We start from the raw sequence: 18,867 nt of genomic DNA on the forward strand, positions 1-18,867 counted from the left end.
CCCTAGGCTTTCCCATACTGGCTTTACCTGAATATCAGAAGACTTCAGAAGTTGTTTCATTCTTCCACCTTCAGTGAGTGCCGGCAGCAGGACCTTGACAGGTTCCTTGCCAGTAGGTGGAGATCGTGCAAGTGAACTGGAAATTGCATCTTCCTTCCAGTGAGGAAGGTGTCTATTAGCACGGAGTTCAACCTTGTTTACTTCCAGCACAAGGGACAGGGTTTAATGTGAAAAAATAACTTTGTTCTTGTGGTTTTCTTCTTGAAAAGAAGTTTGTAGACATAGTACACACTCAGACATCTGGTAATGATTATTAAAAACCAAGCAAATGTAAATGAGTTCCTTAATTCTTTTTTTTTGCTGCTGTGGTTTTGCATTTTAACTTTCTGGCATGTGGTGATGCTCTTCTCTGTGCAACAGCACAGCATAAAATGACAGACCTGGACTCCTTGGTGATGTTCTTGCTTTCTGATATGGCATGGTGGTTTTGGCTCAAGCTGAAAAGTAGGAATCTTGGATCACACGTTAGAATAGAGGGGCAGCCCTCATTTCTGGATGCAGGAACTGGAAACCCTAGTCTCTGTTTGCCAAGTACTTTTGTAGGTAGCTGTGCTCAGCTGTGCTTGGTAGGCAGCTTGCAGAGCACTCTGATGAAGAGAACCAGGCAGCAGCCTGAGATGAGGAATGCTGCAGAAGAGGAATGCCTCCAGAACATGGGTGCAGGAGCTGAAGTAAGCTGTGCACAGGTGGGAGCGTGGGGAGGAGTCAGAAGTTATTGTAGCTTTTGTGGTACTGCTGAAGTCAGTGCTCATCAGCTGGTGCTTGTTACTGCTTCACACCAGTGCAGTGACTCCTATCACAGCTTACTCCCAAAGAGTCAAGTATCATAAGCTAGAGTGCTATCTCTGTAGCATGCATAGCCCAAAGAACAGCGGGGAAAGAGATGTATCCAGGACACAGCCCCCTCCAAAATGGACTTCTGGAATACATTCCTGTTCCTTCTGAATGAGGCTGGTTTTGCAATACTGTGCACCTTTGTAGCTTCTGTGGGTACATCTGAGCTGGCTTAGCCGAATGCTGTTGGCTGTGATGTTGAGGGCGCCAGCAATAACCAGAACTTTAGGAGGAGCATTTGTAGGACTCTTAGTCTGCAGCATTGTTGTTAGATTGATTTCCATGTAGACTGATGAATTTGAGGGCTTTCTGCAATGTGCAATATGGTACAGTGTAGACACAGCTGGAGTACAACTTGGAGCAGTCAAAGGTTGAAGTACCAGTGCTTATGTTCTTAGACTGGAAATGAAGCTACTCCAGAATGGAAATTTTTAAGAATTGTTGCAGGACAAAGGAAGGGTGGCACCACCTGTCTCCAGTATTCAGAAGGATCTCTTCTGCCATCTATTGCCATGTAGAGCTCACCACACGTCTGTATGGAGAGGAAAATTTTTTGTCCAATCTCAGCCCTGGAGAAAGTAGATTTAAAAGATTCATTTTCTTTCTGTTTGTCCAGATCTCACACTTATAGAGGAATAAGGCTTTGGCCCTGGATTTATGGAGAAGTCTGTAAAGTCTGTAGGACAGTTGCTGTAGTGTGATCTGATGACAAAGGCTGTAAGAAAACTGCTTCTTGGGAGCTTCATTCAGCTACCATATCCTCATTTGATCACACTCCCACTGCTGCTTCTCTCTGGACAGCAGCTAATAAGCCCTCCTGTAGTTGCTGCAGTGACTGGCACATGGTACAGGTGGAAGGGTTTGAATATTTGATGGTCATTAATGTATTTCAACCTAAATCAGCCTTTATCCAGCTGCTAGAGTCTGAGCTTGAAGCATGCTATTGTTGAGATATTTGAAGGTGGATGTGTGCTTTTGTAATTGTGTTGTGCTGGAGTTGCACCTTGGTAACTCAATGTTAAGTTTTGGTTTAAGCACGATGAGAGGTTGTGACCCTGCCTGCAGTGCTGCAGCGATGCAAATTGTGTGCAATAAGCATGGACTGCTCTTGCATCAAGTGCAGTTAAAACCAGTTGCAGCAATAAGATGAGAGGGGACCCATTCTCCTGCAACTTTGACTAATTATGCTTTTGGTTTTTTGGATCGTTTCTTGTTCCACTTGGCTTCCCTGTATTCTGAAGTCCATGAAGGGCACTCAAGTTCAGTCTGGGAAATCCTACTGCTACATAAGAGTAGTGTCAAAATTCCCCGACCACTATGGATGTTTCAGGGCAAAAACCCAGGGCATTTAGTGGCCAGTGTGATTTAGCCCTCTCAAGGTTATCTAGACCACTGAAACACCTGCACTTGTTGGATCCCGAGGTAAAACCTGAACGCTGTGTTAGTTTTCTACAACTTCTATAAACTGGTATGGGCCTCAGCCTAGCAGGCAGGCTCTCCATACCTATGTCATTGGGACTGCTTATATAGGCAATGTGGAGTACATACAGGGCTCATTTATGGTGGCTGGAGTTGTCCAGTTCCTCCTAACACAGTTAAAGTGGTGGGGGATGGTAACAGTGCCCAGCAGCTTTTAAGGACTCCCATTTTGCCCAGTGCTATCTTTTGTGTTATTTGAACAGCCAGCTGTTTCCCTTAGTAGGTATAAATGTCTCTGCTAAACTGCATGACATGAGGAGGGTTTGGAGACTGCAAGTACCTTCTTGTAATCAGTGAGCATTGCCAGGAAAAACAGGCAGTTCCAGAATTGATGATAACTGGAGCAGTTTTTAGCAAAAAAAGTTTGTGTTTAGCTGTACTTTGAACTAGTCATGAAGCATATGGGTTAGCTCAAATATTGTTCATTAAATGCCATTCCTAAACACCTTTCTGTTGTTAACAGAAGAGGAGGTTTTCAGAAACCAACTGTTTCCCATTTAACAAAACACACACACACACACACACAAAAATCTCAAAGGAAAATGTGCATCCATTCATTGTGGCTAAAGTTTTAGAGCAAGAAGTGTTTTTTAAAGAAACGTGCCCTGTTAGGCTTCACAATCAAGGACTGAATGGACTTAATATTGTGCTTTCATTGGATCACTTGAAAATTTAAATCTGGTTTAAAATCATGTTGGTCATTTAGGTTAAATTTTGAATTACTGGCCCACAGAAAGTAAAAAAGATTGAGTGAATAAAGGTCTTAGTAAAAACAGCTTCTGAAAATTGTTTCATCCAACCTTTCTGGAATGTTTTATTTACTGAAAAGTAGCCCAGATTCTTTTAATCATATGACAGGGTTAAGAATTAGACTCTTACCTGGTAGTACACGTCTAGGTTGTGTCTCAGGTTACATTATCTTGTGAGTTATTTTGAAGGAGTCATATCTGAGAGTGACCCCATGCTTTGCAATAACTAGCTTCACTTGATATCTGCATGGATGGGAGCAACCAGGTCTCTTCATTTCTAGTTATTTCCTGGGACAAACCGGTGTGGGGACACAGATCCCGACTGAGTCTCCATTGCTTCAGACTTGCTGGCAGTAGCAACAGAGTCATGTGTTATCAAATGGGCAACAGATACCACTGATAGGGGCAGAAAATGCTATCCAGTAACTTTGGGGCATTTGGGAGAGGAAATGCAATTCAAAGGACTCCTTCGCACTCTGGCTTTCTTGCTTTTGGTGTGGTGCTGTTGATTGACCTGACAGGGTAGCTTGGGACACAGTGGTGGCAGAGGTGAGTGAGTTAGAAATGCTGCCTAGTGCCACCAGAGCCAACACAGGCACTCAGGTGTGCTCCCAGGACAGCCAACAAGATCTTGTGTTCTGAGGGGAATTTTTTCCCCACCTCATATTTTTGATTATCCAAATGTATAACCATCACACTTTGGGGAAGAAAGAATAAATTTCATATAAATTTTGGCATTATTTTCATAGAAAACTTGTTGAAGTTCGGAGCACTGTTCACATGAACTGGTGGTCTTCTAGAAGGTCACTGTTGGGAGGGAATGTCTTGGACTTACTCTGAGGATTGAAAGGTTAAAATGTAGCTTTGCCATGCTTCCTGCTGGCACAAGATTTCCTTCTTGTCCCGTGAAGAATGATACCTCCAGCAACAAGTTTTGCATGCTCATTTTGGGCTTGCCTAGAAGTGCCTGTAACATGGTCGACTTTGAGGTGGAAATTACACACTTGATAGTCATCTGATTTCCAGCAGACACCTGGCTATTAAAGCCAAAATTACTCTTTTATTTTATTTTTAAATGAGGGCAGAACATTTCTGCAGCCTGTCACATTCAAGTTTACCTTAGTGAACAAAGCTGCACACACAAGTGAATTTTTCTGTACAGACATGCTGTGTGCCAGACTGAGTGCCACGTTGTATGGTGCAGTTACACAATTTACATACTTAGTTTATCACCTCCATTGAGACTGAAAGATGGTGCACTTCAGACCTCATTGAAATCAGGGGCACAAAGCCAAGCAAACCTCAGAGATAAGTTTTTCACCATGCCAGCAAAATGTCACAGCAAGGAAGGAAATAACCCAGGTATTCAGCAGAGGGGAAGCTATAATGATGTTAGCATGGACAAAATCTGTGAGGTAGAGTGCCTAGCCATGCCAAAGCCTTCCCTTGATTGTTAAGTGCAAAGCACATTGCAGTGAGAAGGAAAATGGGAATTAGTCACAAAACTGTGCTGCTCAAGCAGCTGCTTCACCTGTGGTTCCTAAATGTGTGGAAACCTAACTCCTTGTCCTGCTGTTATCAAGAAAAAGGTTATATCAGGCTACAGAAAAGCAGGAAAAGACAAAAGCAAAAGTGGAGTTCAAGGAGTAAGTGAAAGGTAATGAGACCAAGAAGCAAGGACATATGGTAGCACATATTAAGCAGGAAGCTTGGTGGAAACCTGCAGATTGCTGGAGATTAGAGAACATTTGCAGAAGATTGTTTTGCAAATCTCTTCCTAGCTGAGATGCTTAGGCATGAGAACAGCCTCTCAAACCCAGAATTTTCTATAAATAGATTAGTATGCATGCAAATATATTGCAAATCTGTGTGTATTTGGTTTTGTGTATGTTTTCTCATACTTTTGCTTTGTTTTCGCTTAGGAGTTTTGGAGTAATAAAGTGAAAGGAGTAAGTTTTTTGTACTCATGCACAAAAAATCTCACATACTGATAGTTTAATACTTGATTTGTGGCTAGCACAACATGCACTGTTATCTAGAATGTTAATGTTTACTAAATTTAACATAGGCTGCTACTACTAGCCTGAACTTTGCTTTGTGAAGAAAAGACTGCCTTTGTGTATTAAGTATTTTTTTCCTATATGTGAACTTTTTTACAAGCTAAAGGAAGGGTGCTAAGATACGTTTTTTTTAAAAGACATTCTGAAGCACTTTTATTTAACACAAACTGTAGTGTTTTAATTACAAAGAATACAATTTGTTTAAAATGTTCTACTAAAAATGAGTTCTACTCTAAAAAAAGCTTCAAAAAGTATATTTTATGTCAAGAGAGAAATGTTTTGTAGCCTAGCCTGACTTTTTGCAATCAGGATATTTTTGTTGTGGTGTTTTAGTCTCTGGCTGAAATTTACTTTCTTAGACCTAAACAGTCTGTTCAGTAGAAGAGAACCATACCCAAGGAGGTGAGACTTCCTCAGGCTGAGGCTTTTTTGAACTTTGTGTCATAGGTATGTGTTTCAAGTCTCTCAAAAGAAGTAGAAGTAAAATAATCTCGTCTGTTGAGAGAAAGTGGTTTACTGTTTATTTTTAAATAGTCTGGTATTTCTGGCTGCATGCTGGGTGTTTGCATGACGTTTAGATGTGGGATTATTTTAAGTTCTTTGCTCATCCTTTTCCGTCTTGCGAAGTTTTTTCTGTTTGCGTATTTATAAGCCTTACATAGAGTGTACCCTTTCAATGAGGTCCAAGTGAGCAATTTATTTTGAGGACGGAAACAGGTTTTTTTTTTGTTCTTTCTGCTGCTCATGCCAGTCTGTCTGTTGTTGCCAAATGCTCTCTAAATAGGTCATTCCAGCAGAAATCCTTGCATTAGGAAGCAAAGAGCAAAGTGTTGGTGGTGTTAGGCATTTAAACAATCATGGATTCATTTAGGTTGGAAAAGACCTTTAAAATCATTGACTCCAACCATTAACCCAGCACTGCCAAGTCTACCCGCGTCCTTAAGTGCCACATCCATGTGTCCTTTTAAATGCCTCCAGGGATGGTGACTCAGTCACTTCTCTGGGCAGACTACTCCAATGCTTTGCAACCCTTTCTGTAAAGAAACTTTTCCTAATTCCCAATCTAAACATCCCCTGGCACAACTTGAGACCTTTACCTCTGGTCCTGTCACTTGTTATGTGGGAGAAGAGACTGACCCCCATCTGGCTACGCCTTCCTTTCAGGCGGTTGTGGAGAGTGATGGGATTCCCCCTGAGCCTCCCATTTTCCAGGCTAAACACCCCCAGCTCTCTCACTCACTTCTCACAGGGCTTGTGCTTCTGACCCTTCACCAGCTCCATTTCCATCTCCACCACCTCAATGTCCTTCTCATGGCGAGGGGCCCAAAACTTAACACAGCATTTGAGGTGTGGCCCCACCAGTGCTGAGTACAGGAGGACAATCACTGCCTTGGTCCTGCTGGCTACACTGTTTCTTTGTAAATTTTAGAAATTACAAAGACACCATCACACAGTGTCTTTCTTAACACTGTTATCATTTCTGTTCTTCCTTGTTCGGAAGTGGTGTGTGAGTTTGACTTGATATGCTTCATCTAATGTAACTGTAGTGAAGAAGGAGGATACAATCCTTCTTTGGCAGCAGCTTCACACCTAGATTGGATTAAGTGTAATATGAAACCATACCTGAAATAATTGGTTTTATGCTGCTAGAGGTTTTCATGGGGACATACAAGTTTATTAAGGTGCAAACATGCCTTCACAAGGAAGCAGTTTTAGTTGCTGCCAGTGTTTTAAGTATGTGTTTTTTCTTTGCTGACCCACCTTTGAAACTGGTCATGTTTACATAAATCTGAAGCAAGGGCTACTTAAGAACATGTCTTTTGCTTCCTAATCATGATTTCTCATCCCTGTATGCTGTAGCTACAGAATGGTTTATTTCTTGCTCACTGCTCACTTTGCATGCACTCTCAGACACTGAAGTAGCAGCCTGGGGAGCACACACGTATCCAGGCAGGGAACAGTACTTGTTGCAGAAACCTAAAGGATGCTGCAGTCATAAAAGAATGCTTTCATTTACTAGTGTTCATAAACTGAATCAGTGATATTTACACCCTGTAACTGTTTGTGGTTTTAATAAAAGGTGGATATTTCATAAGGGGGCCTGGTTTTGTGTCACTGGTGAGGTCAAAATGAGCAGATGGAAGTACAGCCATCTTTTTGGGAGAAGCATCTCGGGCACATCTGACCATATAGCAACAAGTCTCCACAGCCTCCCTTGGAGAAGCAGCAAAAGTTCATGGTTGTAACTGGAGGGAATACCTGGAATTTTCTCTATCCTTGCTGAAATCAAGGGCCCGTATGGGTATGAAGAGCTTGTGATGCTTGTGATGCTCTGTGCCCCACAAGGATTTTTTTGTCCCAGAAAAGAGTGGTAGCAGACAGCATGCTTACAAAAACAGAACCAAAAGTACTTTACGTTCCCTAATTCATTTCACATCTATGCCAAACTTGCAAGCCATTCTCTAATCCCGTTTCGTTGCTCTGGGGACTGATAATAGGGATGCTGCAAACCAGCGTGGATGATTCTCTTGCTGCAAAGGGTTAATTTTGAATCATAAAACAGGCTTAATCTTTACTTTGTGGCGTGGTGGGTGGTGGTACTCCTTGCTTATCACTGATCACGTGAGATTTGAGCAGGTACAGCGATGCAGAGAGTGGGTGGGTTTATGTTTTTAACAGCCTGGCTGATGAAGCACATCAATGGGAAAAAATTGCTGTGCAGAAAGCCAGGATGCTTGCTAACCTTTATAGTCTGTTTTTTGCCGAGAGAGCATATGTTTTGTGCAGAACAGGAGCCAACACAAAGCGTTTTTCTCTGGCTGCATGTGTGGTTTTGGTGATAGAAATGTAGTTGCTTGAAATTAAAATACCATTCATCCTGCACGCGAGTCCTTAGTCTGCTTGAAGAGATGGGGCTTTGCAAAGCAGTCTGAGTAATTTTTTGGAGATATAGGCATATCTATACAAGACCTTCATCCTGGAAAGATAATTGTTCATAGATATGAGGAAATATCTGTGCTAAATAGTCTCTTAGTTCCAGTTCACAAATTATAAGCGCCATGATAAAAAAATTTGTAAACACCAGGGTATTTTTGCCATGGTGGAGATTAAAAAAAGCAGTAGGAATGGCTGGTATTTTTTGTTGTTTTGGATAGTGAGGACAAGGATAATTTTATGTATAGTTTAGGGAGAAAACTGCTGAATGTTACTTTGGCTCTCTGTTGTCATTAGGGGACGTGTTTGTTGTAACAAACCTCTCGTTACCCAAATACTTAAGGTTAATACCTGTGAAAAACAAGAGGTTTGCCAATTATGTGTTTCATCCCTACCAAACAGTAACTGTGCTTTCCTTAAGTCACAACAGTCGAGGCTGCCATGGAGTGACAAGACCTGGGCTTCCCTTCAGTGTTATTTAATGTGTTCACTTTGACATTATGTAAATACTCTGCTATTAGGGAATAAAATGACACAGAATTGCATCCTTCCTCAACAAGGTTTTAAGTTCTTTCTGTAGCTTCTCTCCTTTTTGAAGCTGTAATAAAGATCATAATTAGAATCCCAGTTGCTTAAGTGAGAAATTAACATGTTCTTATGTGGGGAACTGAGCCAGGCTCCCAGCAAGACCCCCTCCGGCTATCTGTCCTGCCCCAAAATGCTTTCCCTAATACCAATTTACGTTCTAGGCATATTAAAGAAAATCATATTCATTGCTACCTAGCAGTTAATCAGAGCCTTCAGATAGGCTTGAAATAATTTGCTGCCAAGTGCCAAAATCACCTGCAGCCGCTCATTTCCTGCAGCCGTATCTGGGCATGTTTTAAAGCTAATCAGAGAGTGTCAGTCCATTGCCCACTACCAGGACTGAACAAATTCATCCCATGCATGTCCTTCAATCTTACAAATTTATCCCAAATCCTGCTTAACCCCACTGCTGACCTCCTTGCTTACTGTCTTCTGGGCCGTGGCCTAACAAACAAAAATCTAAAGGTTTCGTCCTGATGCTTTTCCCTGTCAAAAATATCTTCTCCTAAAGGTTTTATTTTTTTAGAACTGGGCACAAATATATATATATACCTTAACTATTAATATATATTTTATTATAAAAATAAGATTCTAGCAGATTGGAATAAATTAAAACCTTAATGGGGCTAAAATAAACCAAATTTGTAATTTAATTAAAAACAGAAAGCAATGAGCACTAACACTTAACAAAAAAAAAAAGGCTTTTTCATGGTGCAAAATACAGATTTAATATCCAAATAAGTGAATGGTAAACTGTAATTGTATCATGTGCAAGAAGACACTCAGAACATATGAAACAGTAGTCGCAGATTTTGCAGTCAAGATGTTCCCTTTCTGGTTTTCCAAATTGTAGCAGAAGACATCAATGGGTAAAACAAATAAAATACTGTCTTCATTATTGACCCAGTTAGGCATTTGGTATTGGTGGGGGATGGATTCAGATCTCGATTTCTCTCTCTCTCTCTCTCTCTCTCCATCCTATATGATGAATTTTTATGTTTTCAAACATCCAGCAAGTTCTGCCTAACATGTTTCTGATGTGCTCTTGTTTCCACAGGCCAAGGCTGCAAGCACAAAGGAAGTTTGCTCAGTCCCAGCCAAACAGTCCCAGCACAACTCCAATAAAGATAGTGGAGCCGTTGTTACCCCCTCCTGCCACTCAGATTTCTGACCTCTCCAAAAGAAAACCCAAGACAGAAGATTTTCTCACATTCCTCTGTCTTCGAGGTAGGTACCTGGCAGCAGTGCTGGGGCACAGTCTCTTTTGCAGAAGGAGCTGTAGCACTGCACACCAAGCAGCAGCCAGACGAATGTACTGGAGCTGCACTTGAAGGTATTGTGTGCATTTCAGCTCTCAGCAATTTGACTCTATCTGAAGCAGGAGCATTCGAGTTCATGGTTCTAAAGATCATAAAATGAGGCTGGTAATAGTGCAAAAAGAAATTTCTTTTATGCTTGGCTCTCTGTTACCTTGAATGGGTTTTTGTCTACCTCTCTTTAAGTCCTCCCCATCCTCCTTTGTTTTGTCTGACTATAAACTGGAGAAGTGCTTAACTTGCCTGAGTACTTGTTCCTGCAAGAGGAGAAAATCTGCTTGGAAATTCCCCTTCTCTACCTACTCACTGTCCTTTGTTGTTCAATCTGAGTGAGGCTTTTCATCTGACAGGGGGTGGAGGGGTTGCCATTGTTCTTGTCTGCCTCAGGAGCTGGATTGTTCCTGTGGTGATAATTAAAACAGGTGAGCTCCTCCTCTCAGCAATCCAAGTACAAAGGAGGCATCTGAAATTGTGGAGTGAAATACTTGAATTACTTCACAGTAACAGGTCCTTGAGCCTGGCTGGAGCTGTGTGGTGTGTCAGGGATCCTTGGGCTGTGTGTGTGCAAGCCTGCATGTCAGACCTGGGGGGCCTGAGCGTGAGGTACTGTCTAGATTAAGCTAGAGAAGGGGATGTTACTTGAGTGGTCATTTTTCTCAAGACTTTCCATGGCCCTGTGTCCCAAGTCATGTGCTGAAGGTAGCATCTTTTAGTTTAATCCCCCAGTTGTCATGTTATCTCTTGCTCTGTGTTTCTGGATAGGCGCATCCCCTGTCTCATTAGTCAGCCATAACTGCATCCTCTGTGCTGGAATGGTGCCTCTTGGTGTTGTTTTGTCCCATTACCTGCTGAAAGGGTAATGGGAGTGCATTTGTTACAGATAGAGCTTGTCTGCAAAAGTCTTACCTAGTGGGTTGAATCTTTCAGAGCTTGAGTTTCCCTTTCTTAGGTCTCTGTTGCATCTGTGGACAGCTGTGAACAGCACCACCCGTAGCTTCCTGCTGAGGCTTTCTCACCTTAATGCAGTGGTTTGATTTATCTTTTATTCTGTAAGATTTTAGGCTAGTGGTACCTTCAGAGTGGTGGCTAATTTATCCATCTTATTTCACATCCAATATGGAGCCTCCATCCTGTTGGGACCTCTGGTAAAGTGGGTGGGTGGAGGGGATAGCAGAGGGTGTTTTGCTAGCTTTTGTGTTTGTGTAAAGGATGGAGAGGAGCAGAATCTAATGGAGTTTAAAGTGGCAGAACGGTCCTCTGAAATTTAATCTGTGGAAATGTATTTCTAATTTAGTATGCTGTGAGGTTGATCGGTCTGTTGGCAGCGTGTCACTGCTGTGATCTGGGCCAACTGCCGCAGTTGTTGGTGGGAAGAGTCAGATGGGGGTTCTGTGTGTCTGTGTGTCTGTGTGTGAGCACACATGGCTGCATTCACACACTTGTTTCCACTGCTTGCTAACTAAGCATGTGCTATTTATAGCTTTGAAGGCACTTGCACTTATAGAAAGGCAACCTGTGTGGGGGTGTCACTTCTCTCCACTTTTATTTCCTACTCTCTTAGCATTCTCTTAGTGTTCTGGTTTAACAATGCAAATGGGAGGCACGGGTACTTTAGTCCTATTCCAGTGCTTCATGTTGTTGGGGTTTTTTTTTTTTTGTTTTTGGTTTTTTTTTGTTGTTGTTGTTGGTTTTTTTTAATTATTTTTTATTTAAATCAATGGGTGTTTAGCTCTTGCACCTGTAATTTTCTTCTTTGTTATTCATCTGTGGCATAATTGATGTTTTGTACCGTCAATTAAGAACTTGCAATTCATTCCTAATTTCTTCAGTATGCAGGAGTACTGGAACATTTCTGACAACACATGCATTCAGACAGCAAGATCACAATTACAATTATGTTAAAAACCACGAGGAAGAGTCTGCTCTGAGTGCCACACATGGCATGTTCTTGGTCTGCTTAAACAGTCTGAAGAAAAACTGTGAAAGGGAAAGCTGTCAGCTTTGTGTTCCAGCACCCCTACAAGCTTATTACTGCATCGCCCCTGTATAAAACATGAAAAGAGCCAGTTAAAAAGAGGCAGGAGAATCTTCTTGGACATCTGCTACCTGGATGCTTCTCTGTGGAGGAGCAGGAGGGTGCTGTGGCTTGGAGGGAGGAGTGGGTTGTTCAGACTTGTATTAGCATGGTTCTAGCTTCTGTGCCTGAACTGCTGTGTCCTTTAAGATGTCCCGGCTGCCTGAGGTTGTGTCCATTTGGCCTCTGGGAATGTTTAGCTCCAGCTGGTTGTCTCTTTTGATGTGTCCATTTCAAAACAAGAAGATGGAAGCTGGTTGTTAATATGCTGGTAGGGAGTTCATGTAGCAGCGTGCTGGTACATCCAGCTCCAAAAAGGTCCCACAAGTGTCTCTCCAGGGCAGTGGCAGGCTTAGTTTGGTGCTTCTCTTCTGGTGCTGCCTAGTGAGCCTGGAGAGGGAAGAGCCAGCAGCTTACTAAGATCCTGCCCAGGGAAGGAAGACTTGGGATTTTTTGGAAGGGGTTATTTTGATTTGGAACCTCCATTCTATTATTTATTGCAGTGTTGAGGGTTTCAGAATTGTTTGCATGGTGGGACCAGGTGATTGTTCTGACTTCTGTCCAGCTGTATATGTTCACCTTGGCTCTTTGTGCTTTCACCATGAAATGCAACATGCAATTGCATGGAAATAAGAGCACACTAGAGCACACTCACAGGGTTGGAGATCAGCACTTGGAAAAATCTTAAGTGTAGTAGTGATAAGATCCTGGACAGTGAATCCCTATGTTTGTTTAACTTAAAAAAAAGAAAAAAAAGTTCCTCAAAATGATCTGGTGATATAATCCCTAGATTCATGATCAAAGTCTTTTCTTGGACAAAGAAGTCTTTCCCAAGATTGGTGGGAATGCAGCCTTTTCTGCCCTTGTCCCACCACACCCAGCTGTGGTGTCAGAAGCACAGTGCAAATTTGTCACGCCACAAAATCACGAGTCACTAAGGGTGGAAAACACCTTGAAGATCATCAAGTCCAACCTTGGACTGAATTCCACCATGAATTCACATGTCAGGGTGTACTTTCATTTTCTGTTTTTAAACAGAGAAATTTAAGCATCCTGTCACTGCTACAGGCTCGCTCTTCATTGTTCTTGTGGGGTTTATTTTGAGTGGGAGCAGCTGAATTCTGTCAGTGAAGGAGCAAAACTATCATGCTACAGTGTGGAAGAATGGCCCTTGACATGCATAAGATCCCATACTTAGTAGAACATGTCCCATTTACCTGTCCTGCTGTGTGTAAGAAAATGTAATGATTCAAATAATTTTAACCCCTCCCCCCAATCCATTAGCATGCTGTAATTTCAAAGGGAAATAATTTAACCAAGATGACCTGCTTGGTTTCATTATCCAGAACACAAAGGCTTTAGACATATTTTAATTAGTTTGTTTTTCAAACTCTTGATTTGATAATACACTGTACTAATTACTTCTTAAAAGGTAAGTGGAGCACAATGAAAAAGCTGTAACAGTTGATGAATATCTGAGACCTGGAATACATTTCTAGACTGACCAAACTTGGCAAGGCTCCTTTGCTTTCTATTATTTTAAAATCCTCCTTTTAAAAAGGTTGGTGGTTTTTTTTTTTTAATTTTATTAAGTTGTGACCTAGAATCTTCAACGCAAGGAGGGGAATAGTACAGATATCTCTGAAGTGTTTGTCTGCAGTGTTCTTATCTTTAAATAGCTTCTTTGAAGGAGCCTGCATGCCCTTTGCCAGAGACATAATTAGTATCTTTAAGCAGCATGTAGATACGAGTGTGTCATCTGCGTGTAGTTGTACAACAGCTCTCACTTTTATTGTGTTTTCTGCTTTTGATCATATTTTTCTTAATAGCTTCTGTTACACTGCATTCAAGTTACCTCTGCTCTCTGTAATTATTTACAGGTTAAAATATTGTGAGTCAAATATCAGGCTAAAGGAGGAAGGAAAAACAACTCCCTGTGAGCAATAGATCTTTGGCAAAAGGTGATAACAGGGAGGCTGTGATTAGGAGACTACATTTTAAGAAGTTTTCCCATGATCAATTTTCTAATTAAGCTGAGCCTCTGGGAGTTACATGCTAGCGAATTTCAGGGATTTCTAAATAAAAATGGTTTAATTGAGATCTCACAAATTGAGTTTTCAGGCTCTTGTATTCTGCAAAATGTGTGATTGTTCTTTTTCTTTGAGTGCTGTGCTGCCTTAATAATCTGATTTATTACAATTGGGCAAAATCAAACCAGAAAATTTCACTATGTGAAATATTTGTCTGAAATGTGCATGTTTGTCTGAAGTTCAGTAACTTTTAACTTTTAGTGCAGTGTGCTCTGAAACAGGCTTTTTATTCTTTTCAACACCTGTATTTGGGTGGTAAAAAGGGTCAGGGACCTTTGATCCCAGTCTTCTTTTTTCAGTCCTGATAGGAGAAATTGACTGTGTCAGTTCATACCTGCAGAGATTTCCGATCACAATAGGAGAGCCCCCAGAACTGAATCTTGGGAATTCTTAATCTTGGGCATGTTACAAAACAGCTGTTGATTGGCCTATCTTTTCAGCAAGGCAAAAGGTATGTTTGCCTGTTAGTTTGGTGTCAGCAGCCTCTGTAGTCAACCTGTGCTGCTGTACTTGGAGAGCTGCTGCCTTGCATGGGTCACCCTCTTGAAGCACCAGCCATTGGCACCATGGAGACTTGATCTCCACATCAGAGTAAGCAGATTGAATAGCTCTGCAACTTGATTAGGCTGGAAGCAAAGCAATGAAATGCTGACACTGTCCAAAAGTATGAGCTTCTTTGCAGTCTGGGTTACTTTTTATAAATCCAAAATAATATTAAAACATGCAGACATACAATAATTTGTTTAAAACACTGTAAGAAAAATTTTTATTGATTTTGTTATTATATAATTTAGTATTTGAAACTAAAATTTTAGGATGGATTGAAAACTCAAGAATGAACTTTAGGGTGTTGAATTTCAAATGCACAAACCATTTAATCAAAATAAGTTTGCATTTAGTAATTGTAACCTCAGAATTTCTAAGTTCTGTTTTAAAGTCAGGAGTAAGATTGAAGTGTAGAATAGAAGCTGTTTCTCATACATGCCAGTATTTAGGCCACCTATGGAATATGAGCTACTAAGCAACTCTTATGGTGGCTTAGGACACGAGTAATTTAATCAGTATAGGCAGGGACAAATGGTTACACAGTCTCAGAGTGAGCAGCACTTGCATGAAGTACAGAGAGAGAGGAGATCCACCACCATGGATTATTCCTTCCCCGGGGAACAGAGTGCTGCTAGAGTGCCAAAACTCCAGGCATCCAGTGGAAGGTGCAATTTCATGTCATTGTGTGCCTGCTGGGAGATTTAAGAGGTGGGGAGAGGTGCTGAAGTAAGATAGAGTATCCTGTGGGTAGTACTACAGCTGAAGGAAAGCTTTTTCTTGCTCTTCCAGTTTTTGGGCCCTTTCTGGTGTTAACGGTTTCAATATCTACCCCTGCAAAAAGCCACAGGATGCAGTTAACTGATAGAAATGAGAGACTAATCTTGAGGTTTAGCTCTTGTATTTGCCACAGATTCAGTCCAAGTCCCTCAGCAAGCTGCTTAGTATTTTGTAAAATGAGGATAACTCTGAATATAGGTGTCAGCATAGCTGGATGTTGGTTATGGATGAGCTACTGGCATAAAATCTGTGTGCTGTGATGGCAGCAGCAATTCAAAGCCTCACTGCCCAGGGGGCAATGTGAAGTACTCTGACAAAGGCAATTCCTGCCCTTCATCCCAGCCAAAAACCTCTGAGCCTGCTTCTCTAACCCGTGAATATACCATGGCTTCAGTGTTACCCAAATGATGGATTCTATGCTAGGGATGGGACCCAGGATCTCTAGCGCATGTAACACAACCTGGAAGCTTGTTGGGAATGTCATCACGGTGGTTTGAAACTTCCATACTAGTTTTGTTCTTGGTGGGAAGGAACATAAAGTTGGGGGTTGAAGTAGAAAGGGTTGGTTTTGAGGTCCACTGTAAAATCCAGTCAGGCTGGTGGAGTTAAGTTGCTTTGAGATTATCAGATACGAATTGTAGAAGTAAGAAGCACTCCTTTGGGTTTTTTTTGTTTTTTAAATTTTGGGTACTCTGTTACTCTGGATTGTTTTGCTAAGTTTGGAAAGTAGACCTTCTGTTTTTTTCCTGCAGACTCACACATTTCCCTATCCTTGCTCCATTTCTCTAGAAAAGGAAAAATTTTCTTTGCGCTTTTGGGTTTAGCTCTACTAGTTCAAAGAACAGACTGAGAAGAAAATGGGAGTTATGTTGCTACACTAGTCAATAAATTAACTGTAACACCAGGCACCTTGTGGTTGGAACAATGGCAGCAGAGGGAGGAGTTGGAGGTCAGTTTTATTTCTGTATTTGAGATGGCCTTTTCCTCCCTCTTCCTCAGGCATCAGGGAGCTCCCTCTGGGACTGTTCCTGCAGGTGGAGTCAGACAAGTGAAGTACAATTGCTCTTTCCCATAGAGCATATGCAGTTTGTACTCCTTTAGCCTGGCTTGGCAAAACAACCATAAGGTGCAGGCATAAATTACATATATTTGCACTTCAGGGATTTGGCATTGTCCTGCCAAAACATAATAAGTGGGACCTATAATAAATGAGAAGCAGGCCCTAAATGTTAAGCCTTGAGATGCCAGCACATCAGGAGCATTTGAGAGGCAAGGTTTTTCCACCTGCTTGCAGCCACAGAATGGGGCTGTGTGTCAGAGGAGAAGCCAAACCTCTGGACGTGGCTCACTGTGGGGCTTGGCAGGCTGTGTGCTTTTTTGGGGTAGGCTGAAGTCCCACATACCTTGACCTGCCCTGTGTGTAAATCATTCTAATGTTTTAAATTGTTTTAAGATTTTTCCAAAGCACATCTGGGTTGTGTTTAATTGTTAGAAGGGAAAAAAAAGAGAGGAGCTAGAGGGGGAGTTGGTGTAAATAATTCATGGAGAAGAATCCTCCAATTTTTGCAGAAACCACAGCCCAAATTACAGAGAAGGCTTTTGGACTGAGATGATTTTTGTTGTCATTGTAGCATACCAGGGTTTGAATCCTGTCCAGATGAAAACATTTGGTTTGTACTTCAGTAAATACTGCAGAAGCACTGCCAGCTAATTCTGAAGAGTAATGAAATAGTGTTTTTGGCAAAGCACATGCACTTTCCATACTTCTGATTCCACTCTTCAGATCCAAATTCAGAGGGTTTTTTTAACATGTTTAGCTAGTCCGAGACGAAAGTTAATGTAATTTAATGAGAAACAAAACATAACTGTAATTTAGGAGAACTACACATTTGTCAAAAAGAAAAAAAAAGTAATAACCTCATTAGTCAAATAAAATGGCTGAAAAAGAGTACAGTTTATTCTATTAATCAGGCACTTGCTGCTGAGGTCAACACATCTGTACACAGAGGCTGCAAAAGCATCAATTCTGCCTGCTGTTAGTAGTGAGCTGAATTTTGCACATGCAAAGGGTGACATGTTTCCTAGAAAATTGCTAAAAGCATCACCATGACTTAAACCCCTTATATTTTACTTTGTACTTATTGTTGTATAAGCACCAAATTATTGTAAAAGAGGGCATGAAATACATTTGTCATTCTTTCATATGCATTAGGCCACTCTTAGTGTGTAGTTGTGGTAATCATTTTTTCCTATATAGTTAGACTTTCTTTTGTGTTGCTCTCACAATAGGAGGGAAGACAAAATACTCAAGAGAGAATGTCAATAATGAAACTGAAGATACTGATGGAAGCAGTTGCCAAACATACTTCAAATCTAATTTTTTAAAAGAGCTGACTGTCCTCCCTTCCTGTAATAATTCATAGCTCATTGTAACCTTGATGAGTGATTTTTAAAAATACTCATCATTAATAATTTTCTCAAAATTTGTTGCATGCAGTAGTATCTGATCCTCGGAGCTCTTGTACTGGTGAGGAAAGGGTTGTGTCAGCTGTCTGAACTTTCTGTGTGGCTTGCGATCCCTTAGTCAGACATGGAAATTTTTTAGGCTTTCAAATTCTCACTGTGAGGTCCACCTTTGGTGATTTGGCCTTTCCCCTGTTGTTTTGGAGGAGAGGGAGAGGGCTGAGAATTTCCCTCCAGGTTGCTGTCTGACTTTGGCCGTGGCTTTTCTGCTCTCAACTGTGAGACTTGTTAAGCAGGAAAAGGTGAGTGGCACATGTCTGGGCCAGGGCAGCAGGTTGACTGCACTCTCAGATGGATGCCTTGTATTGAGCCAGCCTTAGCTGCAATGTCCTTTCCACTTTACTGTAATTGTTACTATTTCGTGTCAGTAATCCCTTCTGTATCTCCCTTCCCCTGTTGCTCCCTCAGCTTGTGTCCATGTGCTAGTGTACTTCTCACCACTCACCTCTCCCCAGCCCCAGCACATCTGGGTTCCTTTCTTCTTCTCTGCTGCTGCTGCACTTCACAGCCTTTCTTACAGCTTACTCTTTCTGCCATGGCTTCTCCTTCCTTCTCAATATGTTGCAATTGCCCCATCCAGATCTTAGGTATGCTTTTAGGACAGTGTATGCTTTTATGCAAATATTTCTGTGAAACAAATCAGCTGTCTTGGCAGGGAGTGGAGGGAAAGCATTTAAGAGTTGTGTGCTTAGACATCATCAGGACACAATGTAAAATGTGCAGCTCCTACACGAGATTGGAAACATACTTCATTTAATGTTTTGTTTAATAACATAAGGTGATATATTATGCTACACATTCAGTAAGAAAAAGAGCGTATAGAAATTTTCCAAATCT

General features: G+C 41.4%; 1 protein-coding gene across 1 annotated transcript in view; it reads left to right on the top strand.

The window, feature by feature from the left end:
- Positions 1–18,867, top strand: part of JARID2 (jumonji and AT-rich interaction domain containing 2) — a 213,024-nt gene that overhangs the window by 143,278 nt on the left and 50,879 nt on the right. The window contains exon 4 of the mRNA XM_059851854.1: positions 9,762–9,931. Coding sequence (XP_059707837.1) covers positions 9,762–9,931 — 170 coding nt within the window. The remainder of the gene's footprint in view (positions 1–9,761; positions 9,932–18,867) is intronic.

Source organism: Haemorhous mexicanus, chromosome 1 (assembly GCF_027477595.1).
Source record: "Haemorhous mexicanus isolate bHaeMex1 chromosome 1, bHaeMex1.pri, whole genome shotgun sequence".
Lineage (NCBI taxonomy): Eukaryota > Metazoa > Chordata > Aves > Passeriformes > Fringillidae > Haemorhous > Haemorhous mexicanus.